The sequence below is a fragment of the Lissotriton helveticus genome, chromosome 8 (assembly GCF_964261635.1).
Source record: "Lissotriton helveticus chromosome 8, aLisHel1.1, whole genome shotgun sequence".
Taxonomy (NCBI): Eukaryota; Metazoa; Chordata; class Amphibia; order Caudata; family Salamandridae; genus Lissotriton; species Lissotriton helveticus.
This window is the reverse complement of record NC_136069.1, coordinates 257,183,106-257,202,522: the sequence shown is the minus strand read 5'-3', so window position 1 is coordinate 257,202,522 and position 19,417 is coordinate 257,183,106. Positions and strand designations below refer to the sequence as shown.

Below are 19,417 nucleotides of genomic sequence, written 5' to 3'. Positions count from 1 at the left end.
CAGGAGAGATCTTTGTTTCCTTGTTAACCCTTGTTTTCTGAGGTCGATGGTGTTTGGCGCCATTACAGTGCCGTGCTATGCCCAGAAAATTCATTTTGTCTGGCGTCTCGTTATTATCCCCTTCCTCTGACACACTATCCCTGCCTTCCTTCTCGGCGTTACGTATTGCTAGTATTTTCTTTTTAATCTTATTCGTCATTGCTTCTGTCTGCGCTACCTTATCATGTTTACCGTCATTGATGCTGTTGCTCCACTCTATTAAACTAACCTCCACGTCCCCATCACCCTCATCACGTTCCCTGATCAGACAGTTGACAATAAAACGGAGGATGTTGTTCTTAGCTTTTACTTTTCTATTTTCCATAGCTTGAGCTACGCATTCATGGTTCCGTCCTGTTCTGATGAACTCATACAAGGCATCTAAATATGTATTCATATCAGGCAGTCCATCTAGCTCTGCGATGGCTTGCCTTACTCGTATTGATATGGCGCGCATTGGACCAGTAATACCTGGCTGTAAATCATATATACATCTAGGGAGTTCAACGTCATCCTTTATTTCCTTATCCCCCCCCCTTCCGCACCCCCGGAAACCTGTTGTTGGTCCTGGACTGGCTGGGGCGCGGCCTCTGGTGGGAGCGGGGGAAATGGTGCGTCTATGTAGGCTGGGGGTGGCTCTGCTAGGTAGGCGGAAAGGAACGCCTCTGGTGCCGTCGGTTTAATTTTAAGGGGTACATTTTGGGGAACTTCCTCTGCAATCTCCTCTGAGAGTACAGGGTAGATACCAGCAACAAGAGCATTTCTTTCCCTATCCATTTGTTCCACTCAAACCTGTTCACCCTCTTCTAGTAACTCTTTTTCTTTTGCCTGTTCTGACATTTGCCTGCTTTTCTCGGCTTTGTTAAGTTCTTTCAGGGCCCTCCTATTAGCCTCTTTGCGCCATAATTCAATGGCCTCTTTCTGCGAGGGCCTCGACTTCCTTTTCCATAGTTGTTCCTCTACTCTCATAATACATTCTGAATCCCATGTGCCGGTCGCAGGCCATCTATGCACCGTCTCTAGATCCTTTGTGTAATCTACCCAGAGGTCTAAATAGAGAATAGCGCTGATGCCATGTTTGTTATACATAAAATGGCCGGGAGTATCTCTTGGCGGGACATTAACTGCCTCTTCTAATATTCCCTTTTTAGTGCCTATTTTACGCAATTTTGAAAACAACGGCATGCTGGAACCTAACTAAAACAATTTCAAACTCAAAACATATACAACATATACTTATGTACTGGAATACAGTACAACCATACCGGTCTCGTGAAGGAGACACGTCTTTACCGTGTTCATTAAATGAACCCGTCTTTATGCGTTCTCAGTGGTACTCACCGGGAAGCAGAACTTGAAGACCTGGTCATCGGACGCTTGACGCTTGCGCAGGAATGGCGGACCTCTGAAGACCTCGGACTCGGCTCTCTCACGGGTTGGGCTCTGGGTCAGGACGCTCCGCAATCTTTCTCCCCGCCTCGTGTGGATGTCTGGTCGCAGTCCGCCTCCTCCGTGGGCCTGAGGGAGTTGGCGGGAAGTCCCGCTGGCGTGTACACTTGAAGTCCGTCTAGGCTGTAGAAGGGGGCAGGGGCCGGACCTACATCGCCGGCGCGTGAGGAAGGGGATGCGTCCCTATTCGGGCGCCAGATTATGTCGTAAATAAATTATTTACGCTATCATAATTTCTATAAATAAATAAATATCAAAAGGGTCAAGCATAAATGAGGAGCAGAGTTCGTGGTATTAGAGTCAATGGGCTTTATTGCATTAACTCGAGTTAAGGGAGAGCTCCTTTCACCAAGCAGGTTCAGGAGAGTTCTGAGCTTTATTCACAGAGTACAATATTTATACATTCTTTGCATACATAGGGAGGAGCCCTCCAAGCAGAAGGAAAGAAAAAGATATGAGCATGTAGGCGTTCACTGTAATGAGTCATAGGTGGGTGGGTGCATAGAGGGGGCAGCAAGGTCAGCTAAAACTCGCAATGCCTGTTTGCGTAACTTTATCAGACTTCTCCATGAAGGCTGTTTCCTTTCTGTTGGCCAGGGAGGGCCCTGGGTGTCAGAGTGACTAGCATGTCTGGTCTTATCTCTAGCTCGGGGCAGCATGCAGATTGCTCTCATCTGTAGAAGTGTTGCTGCTTCATACTAGCAGTTGGTTTGGCCCTTCCTGTCCACCCCTTGTGTAACTGTCTTGGAGGTTTCCCTTGACATGGGCCCCACTTATCTCTGAGAGCCGACAGCAAAACTGGGCCTTATCTCTGCAGAGGGGCTTCTGCTCGCCTCCTGCTCGGGCCGGAATGCAGCTTTATCAGGTCGACCCTTGTTTGACACTGTTAAGACACCCCGGGCTGGGCCTTTTCTCCGTGACTGCTCAAAAACAATCTAATGTGCTGCAGAGAAATGTAACGTGTGCCTTTTTCAGGGTCTGGCATGGAGGGGCCTGGTGACAGAGAAATAAGGCCTCTGAATGTGAAGTAATGCAGGGGTTTTTATTCAACATGGCAGATGGTGAGAGGGTAGCGCTTGGGGGCACAAATACATATAAATATGTAATTTTCTTCATGAGGAGAGGTTTGGACCTGTATATGGCAGCAGAAAGGGTCACCTATAAGGCCAGGGGATGCCCGAAAAAATTCCGCAGAGTTTGGTCAAAGTGGAGGCATTACCATGGGCTGGATGGGGGGCTGTAAAGGGGTTTCCATTGGGATGGGCAAGTGACACGACACAGAGACTGATGGGGTACACGCTACAGACACACTACCCCACTAGCCACGCAGGATACCGTCAGCAGGTCGCTGTTGTGGGACTTAGGCGGTGAAGTTTTTGACTGGTACAGGGAGATGGGGGGGGGACAAGGAAGTGTAGCTGTGACAATGTTCCGTGTGGATAGTTTTGAAGGATCTAAATCTAGTTCTCTATAGTTCAATACAAGGGGGGCGGGGGAGGAGGGGGTTCCTGCATTTAAAAATCGAAAAGCAGAAACTAGGAACGCCTACTCCATGTTTGCGTAAATGTCATACTTGGTTGCTATGGTACACCAATCTTGCTTGCTGCCCGGCCTCCGGGATGTGGGCTGAATGGCCGTGTATCCTTAGCTGGTAACTAGTGGCACCGACTGTAATGCATAAGTGTGTTCTTTAACTGATTGTTTAATGGCTCCTGGTACATCTGCAAATAAAAAAAAAAAATTTTTTTTTTTTTAAAACCAGTGCCTGTGACACTGTTTATAAACTGTAGAATGCACCACACAGGCACACGCTGATGACACTTTTCTAGACATGAACCGGTGAGGGCGACGCTCCTCGAAATCCGTCGTACCAGTTAGATACACTCACAACGATGGCAATGTCAAACGCACACGGATGGCTTCCCTGACATTGATTACATGGAATGTACGCGGTCTCGGGAACAAAATTAAAAGGGGTCTGGTCCTGCAGTGCCTCAAAAGAAGTTCCCCAGCAGTGGTCCTGCTGCAAGAAACGCACCTCACTGGTACCTCATGTAAGGCATTGGACAGATGGGGATTTAAAATGGTTGCCCACTCAGAGTTCTCCTCGGGGTCTAGAGGGGTGGGTATACTAGTACGAAAGCAAACGCCACTCATTATACACAAGACAAAGACGGACACAGGTGGCCGCTTTGGGGCAATTATTGGGCAGTGGGAAGGTCACCCTATCAATATAGTGACGGTTTATGTACCTCGAGCGCTGCATGCAATCACCCTCCCAGCCCTCAGTGACTTTCTCCTTGATCTCCCGAGGGGGGGGAACTGCTGATTAGAGGGGACTTCAATGCGACGATAAATGGGGCCCTGGATAGGTACCCTGCGATCGAGCGGACACTGGGGACATCACATCTGGGGGGCTTTATGGGTGCCTTAGGGCTTACAGACATATGAAGGCATCGCCACCCCACGGAGAGCCAATTCACTTTTCACTCGGGGTTTCATAACAGTTTATCTAGAATAGACTACTTTATCGCATCCCCGGACAGTCTGAAATACGTGGACAAGATTGAGATCAAACCCAGAGGTATTTCCGACCACTCCCCGATACTGTTGACATACACATATCACCAGAGGGGGCGACAACGTATTTTCCCCATCTTCCCTGGCTACCTGAAAGTTCCCCAGATTAGGAAAGCCATAGTCTCTACAACACGACACTACTTCCAAGAAAACGTTTCGTCAGTCCAATCTCCGACCATCCTATGGGAGGCCTATAAGGACGTTCTAAGGGGTCAGGCCATCACATCTATTACAGGTCATAAGAGGGAACAGCAGCGGGAGCTCATCACCATAGGGACGGACTTGCAGGTGGCTGATGCCCAACACTCTCACAATCCGACCCAGGCCACAGCTCAATTCTTGCGCCTTAAACAACAATTACGCAGGGAATACCCTATTAAGGAAAGGATCAAACAAACTAACAGCTACAGGTCACAAGATAAATGAGACCGGCGATAACGCCGGGAAGCATCTGGCGTGGCTTGACAAAAAAGAACGAGACAAAAAGTGGTAGCACAGCTACGAACGGCCGATGCGACAGTAACAACTGATCCGCGCGCAATACTATATATGTTAGAGCTGCACTTCCAGCAAGTCTACACATCTCTATCAGAGATGACTGTTGAAGAAGCGCTGACCTATATAAAACATATTGCAATGCCTAAACTTACACTAGAGGTGGCCCTCGAACAGGAGGTGGACCTCACAACCGACGAGCTGCAAGTGACGATTGGCTCGCTACAATCTGGGAAGGCGGTGGGGCCCAACGGCATCCCCATAGAACTTTATAAAAAAAACGGCGGATATAGTGGCACCTTATATGCTGAATATGTTTTGTGGTAGCCTGCAGACAGGTGTGCTCCCATTGGACCAACGTTTGGCCACAGTGGTGGCGATCCCGAAACCGGGAAAGCCGCCGGAGTAATGTGCCTCCTATCACCCCATATCCTTAATAAACACCGAGGCCAAAATTCTAGAGAAACTCCTTGCGATCAGATTGACCCCACACCTCACTACCCTAATTCACCCAGATCAGTCTGGGTTCATGCCCACTAGAAATACAGCGTTAAACCCGAGATGTTTGCATAGAGTGCCTGCCCGCAAGCCCTTTCTCCAGGAACCGGCAGTCCTCCTGTTGTTGGATGCCCGTATGGCGTTCGATATGGTGGAATGGCCCTTTTTATTCGCTGTGCTGCAGCACCTGGGCTTCGGCCCAACGTTTTGCGCTTGGGTGCGTCTCCTGTACACAAACCCAATAGCACATGTGACGAAGAAGGGTCACATATCCCACGACTTTCAATGACACCACTGCTTTTCGATCTAGTGTTGGAACCGCTGGCGGCTTGGATCAGATGGGAGCCAATGATCCGAGGTATTAGGAGGACGGAAGAATGGGAGGAACGCATCTCGCTATACACAGATGATGTTTTACTCTACCTGGCCTCCCCTAGGCGGTCCATTCTGGTACTCCTGAACATATGCGAACTTTATGGGCGAGCTTCAGGGTACACAATAAACTGGTCAAAGTCAATACTATTTGTGCTCCATTGTCCGCAGCCGCAACTCCCGCAGAACTGCCCACTGCAGATCTCTGAAGAGGCCTTTAAGTATCTAGGTATCTATATCACAGCGGACCCGAGCGAATTTGCGAAACGGAAACCGGCCCCCCCCCCTCCCCGGAGCGCCTTAAAAAAAATGCAGCACACTGGGTGACCCTTCTGTTGACATTGTTGGGAAAGGTGGCGCTGTTTAACCCATTGGCCGCGTCCGCGATTTTGCGGCAGTGCGGCACTTCCTCAAAAACGTGCGGGACCGCGTCGGCTGTTGGATGTGCGCAGCATTATGAAGTTAGTGCTTGCGACGTCCAATGGCCGACAGCAGCACTTAAGGGGTTAAAATGATGGCACTGCCTCGTTTCCTTTACGTGTTAGAAAATACACCATACCCAGTGTCAGCAGACTATTTTAAAAAGATAGCAGCTCAGGTTTCTGGACTGCTATGGGGAACAGATCTGTGCGCATAGCTCAGCGTAAATTAACTACAGGATGGTATGATGGCGGCATTGCACTCCCCGACATCCAGTTATATTATTGGGCGGCTCAGCTAAAGGTGGTTAACCAGTGGGTACATGCCACACAGACAGATCCGGCTTAAAAGGCAGATAGAAGTGGGCTGGGGGTTGAAGGCATGATGTCGGCACTCTACAACAGAAAAATTGTGCCAGCGGTCATTGGTCCCACAAGGCTAACGGTTCACATATGGAATGAAGCACACGCTAAGTTAGGATGGAAGGGAACAATAACCCAGCTTACCCCTCTTTGGGACACACAACGACTAAGCGGCCTGCGAAATTACAAGGGATTCGATAAATGGGACGCTATTGGCATCTCCACTGTGGGCGACATGTGGTACAAGGGGGAGGTAAAGATATTTCAGCATCTCCAAACACAATATGAGCTAGCACCTACTGAACTCTTTAAGTATATGCAGATAAAACATGCGCTGCAGGCGGCCTTACAATCCAACTCTGAAGTTCCAGAGGCAACCCCCCTGGAGGACAGACTACTGACAGAGCACATGCAGAAGAGGGCGACTTCCCTCACATACTGGAAATTAGGTAAATAATTTGCCTGACCCAAATATGTCACTTAGAGGAAAATGGTCTCAAGATGTGGGGGACTTCGAGGACTCCGAATGGCAGGAGGCGACAGCCTCCCCGCGGGAGGTGGGCAGACCCTCAAGACTTGAACTAGTGCAACTGAAAATTCTGCATAGAACTTATTATACGAGGCACACCTTACACAAAATAGGGACTGTATTGCAACCGACTGCCTTAGGCGATGTGGGGAGGAGGGAACGTTCTTTCACACTGTGTGGGAGTGTCCGAAGATTGCAGAGTATTGGGTGAAAGTATCACAAAATATCACAGACGGTGGAGGTTTTGTTGACGCATGAGCCTAGACGATGCTTACTGAATGTGTGGGAGCCGAACGATCTAACACACCCGGCGCAGACATGGGCCACACTGGGAATAATGGTAGCGAAGCGCAATATAGCGCAAAAGTGGGATGCGGGAGAGTCGCCAACAATCACTGCATAGTGTGGAGATCTAGACACGGCTATGATGGCAGAGAAAGCAGCATTTCTTTAAAAAAGTAAGATGCAGAAGTGTTTCAGAAGAATGGGGACATCCTCCGAAGGTTCAAGGCAATTTGAGTCCTCAAAATGTGTATCCCTATGTTTAACAATGTAGAAAAAATTGACCCATTCAATAAGAGAGGTTGGTTTGCATCTTGAACATAGAATAATACCCCTGCTAATAGCTGGCTCCTTAACTTTATATATGTCCAGGTGTCTAAAAGGCTGAAAGGGTGAAAGAGTTGCAGAGTGGAAGTGATCGGCTTTCAATGGAGCCTCATATTTTATTTATTTATTTATTAAGGAGTTTTATATAGCGCTAGCCAGACCCGAAGGTATAGAAGCGCTTTACAACACTTTGTAAAAAGGAAAACACAAATTATAGCTGTGAAACCACAGGATGTAGAAGAGGACTTTGCGCATTGTATAACGATACAGGGAAGGTTTCACAGTCTCGGGCTAGGTGTGAAGTAGAGGTCTTGGTTATAAAGTGTCATAGTGCAGTGATGTGCATGATTGTGAGTTTGAGTTTCAATCTATTTGGGAAGGAACGATTGAGGTAGAGGTCTTTGAGCTGCCTTTTGAATTTTAGTAAGGAGTTCCAAATTTTGCGCGCATTTCCAGAGAAGAATCTGGCTGCAGTTTTTTGTTTGCGGGTTTTCGGCGGGATGAGTAGTTGAGTATTAAAGCTCCTGAGGCTCCTTTTCTGACCGGCTTTCGTGAGTTTGGAGGTCAGGTAGGTGGGTTTCCCAGTGTGGAGGGCTTTGTGCGTGAAACAGGCAGTTCTGGAACTGGCTCTTAAATCGACTGGGAGCCATTTCAACTCTCTGAGTGCGGGCGAGATATGGTCGTATTTTTTTATTCCGGTGACACTTCTTGCAGCTGCATTAAGAGTTGATCAGAGGGGAGCTAGGTGAGATTTTGCTGTGCCTGTGAGGGTAGCATTACCGTAGTCTAATCTGGAAAGTACCATGGATTGAGTTGCTAGTTTGAGGTCGTTGGTCGGGATGAAGGGTTTTATCTTATTGAGTAGTTTCAGGTTGAGAAAAGCGCCCTTAGCAGTGTCATATTGAGGGCATCGATAGATCTTCTGACCACCAGAATAACGCATTGCAGTGAAACTGCTGCTAGACAGCGCAAGCAAAATGAATATTAAAAGTACAAAAGAAAAAGTACAAAAGAAAAAGGGCATTAACAGCAGTAAATTTGTTGTAAATTTCACTCTAGAAATAGGAATAAACAGGAAACAGTAAGAACAGTGTAGAATAATACCATACTGTACGCCACATCCAATTAAGTCCTATTCATGGCATCGCATACACGCAAATATGTATTAGCTATAGGACAATAATCATAAACAAGGGACCTTAGGGGGTATCACTTCTATCTTTTCTTCAATGTACAACACACAGAATTCCCTCTCAGTGAAAAGAGGTCAATCACTAACAAGGTACAGTTCTCAAAGTTAAATTTCCATTGTGATGCAGATTATAACAGTTCGTTTTTTCATGTTGATTATCAATAAATTTAATTTACTGTCGTAGGCCATTAGGTCAGGCCTTTGTAATGCTTTACTGCATACTCATCGAATGTCCATGACTTCTCTGCACCTCTCTTCATTTAGAAGTAAAGAGTACAGATCTTATGTTTTACTCAATATATAACACTGGAGGTTGGATTGACCGAGTATCGTACTTACAGAGGGAAATAACTCCCTTTACAAGTATGTAAAAAACACAAACGAGTCATCATTGGACATGGGAGAATATTACGTTTGGCATTAACCCACATTTGCGTAAATAATGACAGAGATTCAAACCTTTCCATTTTCACAGGTTCAGGAATCCCACAGGCTAGGACCCCCACAAAAAACTGCAAGGAATTGTGGGAGCCAGTAGCTCAGGACGACAAACATGTATATGTGCTCCTCTTGACATGAAACTTACTTCCATTGTAGAATACAAGTGACAGAATGGGAATCAATACTAATCTGTGTTTCTAGTTTATTGCATGGGACGGCACTGCAATCAAGACATGTACACTAATAAAACAGTATAGGTCTGGAAAGTATGTATCATGAGAATCCACAGGGCAGTGGGTTGGGACTAGGTTGTGTTGGACGTGCATGTCATACAGTTTATAGAAAAAGATTTTGTACTCATGCTTCCATCATCTGAAAAAATACTGAAGTCCACTACCAGTAAATGTTTCACTGAACTACACATCTAAACATCTTCAGAAGAAAATGGACCTACAGTTGATGCTTCACCTAAGTCACATGATTTAGAAAGATTAGAACTGCACGTGTCAAATATGGTTTTCAAACCAGTTTTCCCCAAAGAAATTGTTTGCAAAATCAAGAACAAATACATGGATCCCAATTGTGATCTGTCTGAGAGTGGTGCCCTTCGTTTGAGTGAGAACGCATATCAAATAGTGACTCTAGAACTGGAGGCACTGACAATGTGGAACTGCAACGTTTTCACCAGTGAGGCATCTACAAGAACAATTGACTTCTCTTCAGTATCGTTCTTTCTGATGGATACAGAGTCTGTCACCGATTCATTATATGAACCTTCACCCAGATGCCAGAATGGATCCAGCATTTTTTTTAGCTATGATAAGTCACTAGCATCAGGTGACACAGCGCAGAACCAGCTGTCGATACGAAAAGCTTCACCAGAAGTGAAATAAAAGGCCCAGTGATATCAGTTCAAAGCGCTTTTCCTGCACCAGCTGAGAGGCTAAGGACACAGATCGTGGAGCCACACTAGACAACGATCAAAACGAATCAGACCATCAAGAAAATAGGTTGGAGGATGATAAGAAATATCAGAGGGAATGTTCTGTAATGTAAGTAACTTGCTTTTTTTATAATGAATACTTGTCAGTAAATTACTTTCTCAACCACTCAACGAAAGAAGGATGGCTAAGGATCATGTTATTAGTAGACAAGACAAGACACCACATATATAACCATCAACAATTCCGTAAAACTTTAGCACCATGGCGATATATTCAGAGCATCCAAACTGGAAAAATGGAAAAGAAACAAATAGAGTGCAGATAGAGTGGTGTATTGGGGTAACAACAACCGTAAACAAAGGGGTTAATGTGAGGGGAGAGAGAGAAGCATTTCCACACCACCATCTAAAAACACCTCTGTCTTCCATATCGTCAACAGAATGACAAATTCAAGTAATGAAACCCACTGAAGTTATTCAATATTGTTCAACACACACAGTAAGAGTACCCATTCAAAAATTCAGGACTGCCGCCTGAAGGCCCCTCTTCAGAAGCTCCCTCCATATTACCTGCAGTTGTAGTATCGTTTGTAAAGTGAGCATACTGAGGTTAGGGAAAATAAATATACACTTGCCCTGTATCTAGAGGGTCTCTTTCAATGATGAGGCCTTCTGAAGAATTGATCTCTAAGGGAAGAGTCACAGGAACAACAATAATAGTCCCAGCCACTGCCATCTTCACCGTATTGTCACCTCTCAGAGTATGACATACTCTGTGCATAATTTCCTCATCTACGGTTTCCTAAAGAGATGAAAGGAGCACCTCACCTCAAGCAGCAGTCTCTCAGCAATTACTGGAAGTGGGGGACCCAGAAAAAGAACAGAAACTGCCCTCTTAGGATTTTTAAAAAAAAACTCCATCTTATCCTCCAAAGTGCACCATGCGCCAGCCACTGTCTTTGAAACTCCCAATTCTCCAACAGTGATGTTACTCTAGTTTCAACTCCCCTAATTTTGGACTTCTCCACTTTCTCAGTTTTTCCCCATAGAGCCCAGACTCCCAACATCTCTTTCTCTGTCCCCTGGCAAGATTCTTCACTGCCATCACATCAGGTGAATCAGAATCATCTGATATTCTACCTCGACGGTTGGAAAAAAAACTTGCTTTGCCTTATGCTGTACCTTCTCCACCATTTCAGCAGCCAGCTTCTTATGACTTTCATGTGTAGCAGCCTGGGCTATCAGCAGACCAGTGTGTTACTGCCACCTCTCCTCTGGCCTTTTCCTGCTGGCCCCAGCATCTGGTCAGACCAGGCTAGCTCCGCTGACCCAAGACATGTCAGTGTGGAGCAGATCGGGGAGGGTTCCACATAATTATTTCATGTGATTAGAGCCTGTTGTGCACACACCTACTGCATGCCCACCATCTTTAATTGTACCAACATCGTGGGCTAACGTCCAAGCTCCAATTTGGGGTTACAATCAGCAGCAAAAGGCCAGCTACCTGAGTAGTTGTCGGTTTCCCACTCCAGTGCTTCATCTTCATAGGGTGTGGTGCAGCGGCCAGGGCGGCTGTCTCCGGAACACGAGGGCTCACAGTTCGATTCCCGGCAACAGGTTAGCCCAGCACCTTGTGACACTCGGCAATAGCTTGCTTAATCTTACCGACGGCCCCCAGCGCCGGGACACCTCTCCGGCGATAGCTGTGCGCTTTACAAATGATGGTATATCTATTTTTATTTCTATCTACATAACCATATCAGCAACACAGTCTACCACCATATGTCAAAGATGAAGCGCAACACTCGGAGCCCCAAAGGAGAGCGACCATCAAGACTCTCCACCAGGCTCCGCCCCCCATAGCAGCAGTTTGAAACCAAGAAACTTTGATGCACTACATTGACAAACTAATACTCTACTTGATCTTGAGCACATAAAACAGTAGTGTTTGGAGAAGGAGTGCAGACAGGATGTCTGATTTGGACATTTTCTTAGGATTCGATTAATGTAAGGCCATTCTGATATATGTGCAGTCTCTCTTCCTCCAAGGAGGAATAACGAAACGGAAAGATTGATAATATGGAAATATCCACCAAAAGTGAAATTCTGAAATCACTTTCAGCAAAAGCTAAGATTGACACTAAATGTCACTATGTCCTTACATAATGTTGTAAAGAGAGGACATACTGAAAGAGCCTTCATCTCACTAGTACTTCTCGTCTCCAGCTGCCACCAACAGTACTGTTTGCTACATTAGGAAGTTAAGAGGTTAAGAATACATGAATTTAAGAATCACAATATGACCTCCATTCGAGTAACTGCAACTTAAGGAAAACTTGAGTTAGTTGGATAACATATCTAGTGGATACATAATCATCCTGCATATTCCTCACTTTATAAATTATCCTTCCTGCCTTCAGACAGGTATGGAAAACAACACAAACAATATATGTTTTCTAAGTTACAATCAGGTGAGTGGCTTGGAATGCAGAGAGCATCAATGACAGCAACACAGCACTTAACATGTTTGGCGGTCAAGATTACGTATTCACCAGAAATATCCTTATAGAACGAAAGTACATTTTTCTTTAGATGTATACATCTTCCAGAAGACTCCTCACCTTATGAAGAAGTCCTAAAACAATACCTCACTCGATTCTGCTACTGCATACTTCAGATGTATGGCAGTAGTGCTTGGTCCGCAGCGGTGTTGATAATGGCCAACAAATGTAATCAGTGGTCCTTAACAAGCAGGGACTTATTAAGAGGAGATTAACTTACCTAACATTAGAATCAAAATCTGTGCACTATCACACTCTTTTCACTTCTTTACAATCTTGGTCACTACATTTCTCATAATGGACTTCTTACACATTATTTTTAAAAGTACTGACAGTGCTGATGGATTTTGTACCCTATGACAAAGACGAGTATGTGTGTGTGTGCGTGCGTGCATGTGCGGTTTTGTGACTTACTGCACTTTATATTGCAGCAAGCCAATATGTCAATATTATGAAATGCATAGGAGAGATTGGTCTACATCACTGCCATATTTTTTGTGGATGTTATTGGACATGAATGACCATAAAGCTTGTGTCTAATGCAAAAACCTTCCTTGATTATTTTGATTTTCTTTGACTTATAATATGTACATCTTCTGTAAAGCTAAAATCTCAATGAGAATTGTTACACAAACAATATATATTGTGAAATACAAACCCTTAAAAAAGCACTGAAATTATATGGACTCACACAGCTAATGTTACTAGAAGAATGAGAGGCTTCAGGGCTGCAGCTCAGGTCGTTCTTAGCCATAAGTGGATGCCAACAAATTGAAATATCAATAAGTGGGTGTGGGATAAGATAAACCCACAAGGCTACCCTCAGGGACTCATAAGTCTGGCCTTGGGATTTGTCGTACTAACTTGCAGCACAGTTTCAGATACTAACGTGTTGCATTGCCGACTCCCAAGTAAAACCGTATTGCTTATTAGAGTAAACTGAGGGAAATGCTGGAGAAGTGACGGACAATGTCAAATAAAATGGTGAGGGAGAAATGCCTTCAGTTTCAAAGAAGTAAATGCAATCATACTACACATTTCAGTAGGTAGGAAGGCATGAAAGAAAAGTCTCAGCAGCAGACGTGCTATAGAAACTAGGTGTGCATCAGAAGTACTTCGCCATTACAAAGTTTCACAAAGCTGCTTCTGTGTTCAGAGTCTCATAGAAACACTGAATTAGTTTGGTGCCAAAGACAAATGAACTACTCAGATAAACACGAAATTTTAAAGAGTATCAGTCACGCAATCTAAAAAATACATATAATTATGGTACATGTTGCCATTGTCATAGTCAAATTACGCATAATGAATATCACTATAAAACATAGACTTACCTGAGATTCAAGATTGGAGAATACTTCCCTTAATTCCAGAAGCCCATCCTTCCATCGCTGCTGTTGTCGAAGTAGGTCAATATTCATTAGAGCGACGACCTGCACAAATTAAGAGAATGAAAAGGCGATCACGTGTGTCATTGGACTGCTAGTCCCTTTGTCGCCAACCAGATGATATGAGTACAGGAAGATTGTTATTTTAACAATGGTTAAAAAATCAGCCAGAAAGCTCAGCAGCTAAACAAGCCATGCATGTCACACTCCAAATTCAATGGCTGTGACCTCACAACAATTAGAACAACAATTAAGAGGACTTCACACCACATCTTTAATCTTCAATACGTAAGCAAAGAGATCATCCTGTATACAAAGTTGTGCAATTCACAAGGTTACTGGTAAGATAACAGGTAATGACACTAGTGAGATCATTTGTGAAGTCATCTGATACATCAAAGTTGACGTCACGCGCATTGCATTTGATGTTCGAGTTATGATCCGCATGGCAGGTGTGAGAGCTATGGTTTGCAGAGCTAGCCATAACGCTGGGGACCTGCAGGTTTTTTTGGGGTTTTATGTCAGATCTGCCCTAAGAAAATTATATGATATATATAGATCTGACAAGGTATATCAACATAAGAAACACCACTGTGAGCCACATGCTCCTGACCCACATGTCAAATCTTGCCAGAGACCCCGTTGTGAGGCCTGATAGCAGGACAGGCTCAGTAGGCACAGAAGGCGCAGGAGTATCATTATCTTAGGGCGGATGGAAAGGGCTCGAGGAGCCAAATGCATACAAGAGTTTCCCCCAAAGGTGATAAGGAGAACCAGAGAGGGATCGCTAGAAAACAAAGAAGGTGGTCAGTGATGAGGCCAGGTGCGAACTGGGTTAACAGTGAGGAATCCCCAACAGCGAAAGCAGTTGTCCGGCATCTTATAAGTGGTCTGGAGAGAACTAAATATCTTCCCTACCCACAGGGGACCGGCTACACTTCACTCTTAAGGAAGGAGAGCCTGCCGTCTTAGCTGCAGAACCACACTGCAAGAGTGACTGAAACAAGTGCACTGGTGCAGGCAGCCATAAATGGAATGGCTGCATACGCGCCTGCCCCATCACCCCTAACCCCGCTCTCACTTCCAGTGCTAGTCCTGGTCTGTGTGAGTTTCTACAACATGCTGGAGGAGACCCCCCAAATTCTAATCAAACTGTTGCAATAGGCAAAGACAAAGCTGCTAGTAAAGTGGGTCTTGCAGAGGTGACACCTAGGCTGTGTTCCCTCTAAGGTGCGCACTTGGGCGCCCACTCAGCTTCTGCCATTGTGCCATACAGAGAGACGCTTAAAGATCATAGACGGGAAATCAAAAATAAGAGCAATTATCATTCTCCAATTATTACCTTCAGGGGATAGTTTGGCCAATTACATACTGCCCTGGAGGATTCAGTGCCACTCCTCTACTGAGTTTGTGCTGTCTCATTGGATATCATAAGACTTTTAGGCCTTCAGTATGACCGGCCTGTTAATTCCAATAGGCCCAATAACTGGAAGTAGTGGGCACAACTTGTTTGTGTTTCACATGGGGATTTCGGCTCCTCAAAGCAGTTGCAATCTCTGTGTGAACCACTGGGAAAAACATGGAGGAACTGGCACGGAAACACTAATTTACACACATTTTTCCACAAATGTTAAAATGCCCTGTTATTCCCCCACCATAATCTCCCCTTTCGGAATTACTGTGACCCCAGTAAAAGCAATTCTGAGGTTTGAGAATTTTTAAGGATTTTAGTGGGCCACTCATAATGAGAGATATGTCAGCTTCACAAAAGAGAAACTTGCTCCTATTTCAGGACACTTTGATTTTGCCCTAACCACCCTCAACTGCATCTCATGTAAACACATGATGGCCACTGAAAAGGCTTCAGACGCCAGCCCATTACTTTTGAAGAAGCTGTGTAGTGAATTCAACTAAAAGGATAAGATAATGTGCTACTTCCTTTTATCATTTACACAAGCACCATGTATAGTGTACGAGCTGAGTTTTCAAGCTTGTCTGAGAGGTATTTACTCTTATAGTAAAGTCTGCATCTGAGCTGTTGTAATAAACATATGTTCTGCATCACATAAACACGTAAATACCTCATGTGTGCAGGCAGGATGAAACAAGCTCTCACAAAAAAACAGTTAGTCATGTGTGGCAAGAATTTCCTGGTAATATGTACATGTTACACTCAAAGCCGGCCTGAATATATGCCAACATGATATGGATGGTGCACCAAAATAAGAAGTCCGCAGCAGGTATAGTAATTAGAACAAGTTCCTTTATTATTATAAATCTTTAAAAGGCCTCAGCCAACGCGTTTCGTTCCCGTAGGAACTTCGTCAGGGCTATATTAAATAGCAGTCTCCCATGGAGTAAACAAGGGAACACAGAGACCAAAGATCATCCACCGTGTGGACAGATAAACCTCTAAATCTTCTTACTATTAGAAGAGAAGTGTTCAGTCAAGGAGCAAAAGTCACAATTGCATCTAATGTTTGATTTTCAGCTTGTCCGGACGCGGCCACGCAGAATCTAGTAATTACCTTCAAGACGGGGAGTACCTTACTGATGTGGTGATAAGGAGTTAAATATGCTTCATCCCACCCCGATTGTTGATTTTTGCTTAATTGCAGTGCTCACCCCCGGTCTTATTGTCCTATACCGTTTATGTTTTATATGGTTGCAGTCCATGCCGAGTTTCTACATTATAATACAGCAGGTGTGTTTCCAATATATGGCCCACTGATCAACTCACCTGCAGTCTTGATCTTATGACTAACTGCTCTGGAATATTACTTCTCTTCGCCTACTTGGACTGTTACCACTCTGATCTATATTAGATGCAATTGTGACTTTTGCTCCTTGACTGTACACTTCTCTTCTAATAGTCAGAAGATTTAGAGGTTTATCTGTCCACACGGTGGATGATCATTGTCATCTGCGTTCCCTTGGTTACTCCATGGGAGACTGCTATTTATTATAGCCCTGACGAAGTTCCTACGGGAACGAAACGCGTTGGCTGGGGCCTTTTAAAGATTTATAATAATAAAGGAACTTGTTCTAATTACTATACCTGCTGCAGACTTCTTATTTTGGTGCACCATCCATTTGATATACGATTTGGTATCTGCTCTGCCAGTGGAGTTTCCATGTGGCTAGCTCCGGATGTGACGTGCACAGCCTTCTACTGACTTTCCTACATCGAAGCTTAAGTGCGAACCTGTTGGTCAGCCACAGTTGTTTCATTTCTATATGCCAACATGAGAACCACTAACATTTGAGAGAGCGAGAGAGAGACAAATAGAGACAGAGAGAGAGAGAGACTGAAAAAGGAAGAGAGAAGGAGAGAGAGAGAAAACGAGAGTGGGTATGTGTACGCGTCGCCGTATTATTAGGTCTCACCTACGCAGCGCCTATGCGCTGCTTAGAAAAAAGACCTTTAGCCATCGAGTCAGTTTTGAGGGCAAAACGTGCACACGTTGCATTGCTTTCAATGGCAACGCATGCACGTTTGGCGATTCCCTGCGGAAGCGAGCATTGGCGCCATATGTTATCAATTATCACGCCTAGCTGCTCGCTCCCGCAAGGGATTCGCGCAGGCCCCCTCCTCTCTCCCTTTCCCTGCCGCAGCGCGAGGCGCGTACTTGTTTCACCTTGAGATGGAGCACCTATCTCTTGCCTTATTTTGCTCTCTTGGAAGGCCAACTGTATACATACCTTCGGTTATTTCATCCGACATCCCCCTCTTTGAATTTATCCCGTGGTGTCTCTTAATTAATTACTCTGTTCTCTAAGGACGATTCAATACCCCAACGTATATCTCCTCTGCCCTTTATTCCCTTGGCAGCAGGCCTTTTGTCTATCTTTGCACACGTTTCAATCGTGGGAGGAGGAGCTTTTTCTGTTTTTTCGTTCTCCCTTTTTTTCTGGCAAGCTTTGATTCCATTTGACTTGCCATCACCGGACCTACTTTCGTGTCTATGGCTTCTGGCATTCTTTGCCGATTGGCAGCTTTCGCCAGACCGGCGGGTTTAAATTAGCTGACCCTCCCTCTGTTCCCCTTATCTCAGGAGTCCTTGCATCGCTTTGGCCATCATGCTGACTACCTGAACGATCGGTAAGACCTTCAACGCCCGGCCGCGATATCCTACCTGTTTGGTAGCTTGCTTTGTTCCGACTGCGGCTTCCCTCTTTTGCGCTCTACTTAATTCGTGTTCATGTCCATTTCAGCTAACAGAGCTTCCTGCTTGCGCCCTCATTGGTTCTGTAGCCCCCTCGACGAGAGGAGCTGCCTCCCGGCGTGAACATCCATCTTGGAACCTTTAATCACCCAATGGTACGTTTCTCCCCGCGCAGCTCTTTGCTGTTTTCCCCACAGTTTGTAGTATTCTAGACCCTGAACCGTCATACCGCTACTTGCTATGTGCCGGAATGTGACTCACGGCTCTCATTTGCTCTTCTTAGGAATTCTGTTGACGCCTCTGCACCTGGGAACGCTTACTGTAAACACCAGCTGTTCCTTGGAATATTTCATTAGGGACCCGCCATTCGCAGCAGCATCTTTTCCTCCGCCTCTTTCTTTTAGAACCCATTCACACCGGTAATACGACTCTAGGACTCTTTATCATCTTATCTGCCTCGCATCAACAGTGAGTCTGGGGTTTTGTTACACACCCCTGTCTCTGTTTCACTGATCACTTCTTTTTTTATGGTTCTTTGTATTAATGTGGAAACATTTCTTCTTGTTCCTTTTTCTTGTTGTGCACCCTCACTCACGGGCACCTCGTCTCATAGACTTGTGCCTACTCTGGTTCATCAAGTTATTAGCATGGTTTTGCAACCAAGGTAAACAGGCATTGGCATAGCCAATAGGTCTCGCCTTTGGGACCTTCTACGTTTTTAGCCATGCAACAGTTGATGTTTTTGCATCAAGGATATTGTGCTGCATAACTAAATACTTATAAGGTCCCAAAAGCGAGACCTATTGTCTATGCCAATGTTTATTTTTAGACATTCCCTTCGAAGCTGTAAGTTGTCATCAGCCATGTTACAAGATAGAGAAGGAATTTTCCTTCTCTCCAGGCTGTCTGCAGTGCTTGCAACTACAAGACCATCTCACTTTATACAGAATAGGCTTCGAAAGACATAAAGTTGATACATCGCTGCCTTCTATGCACTTCTGCAAGAGAGCATTGTTTGCAAGCAGATGTGGCAACAAATATGCATCACAGGAGTGCCCCTTTCCCTCTCCAAATGAAATTCCTGGAAGCAAAGCTATAAAATGAAGCAAGAAAAGGGAGGAGTATGACACACGGACAAGAAGCTGAGGGGGACTTGCTGAAAGATGGTATTACGACTGCAAGCACAGCAGTGGAGTAAGGTATGGGGGAAGTAACATGAATTGGCGTGCTGCAAAAAATTTAGGGAAAACACAGAAGATGATGGACGGAATGTTGCACAATGGCAAAACATTCACCCCCAGTCACAGATCTGGGTTTAATCCATCGTTATTTTGCTCACCAAGCCACCCCAGTTCAGACATAGCCATATGCAA

At 45.1% G+C, this 19,417-nt stretch overlaps 1 protein-coding gene across 2 annotated transcripts in view; it reads right to left on the bottom strand.

The window, feature by feature from the left end:
* The window catches only part of DYNC2H1 (dynein cytoplasmic 2 heavy chain 1), a 1,763,151-nt gene that overhangs the window by 1,533,362 nt on the left and 210,372 nt on the right, over positions 1 to 19,417 (bottom strand). For both annotated transcript variants that reach the window (XM_078657019.1, XM_078657020.1), the window contains exon 15: positions 13,825 to 13,923. In XM_078657019.1, the coding sequence (XP_078513145.1) occupies positions 13,825 to 13,923 (99 nt within the window). The remainder of the gene's footprint in view (positions 1 to 13,824; positions 13,924 to 19,417) is intronic.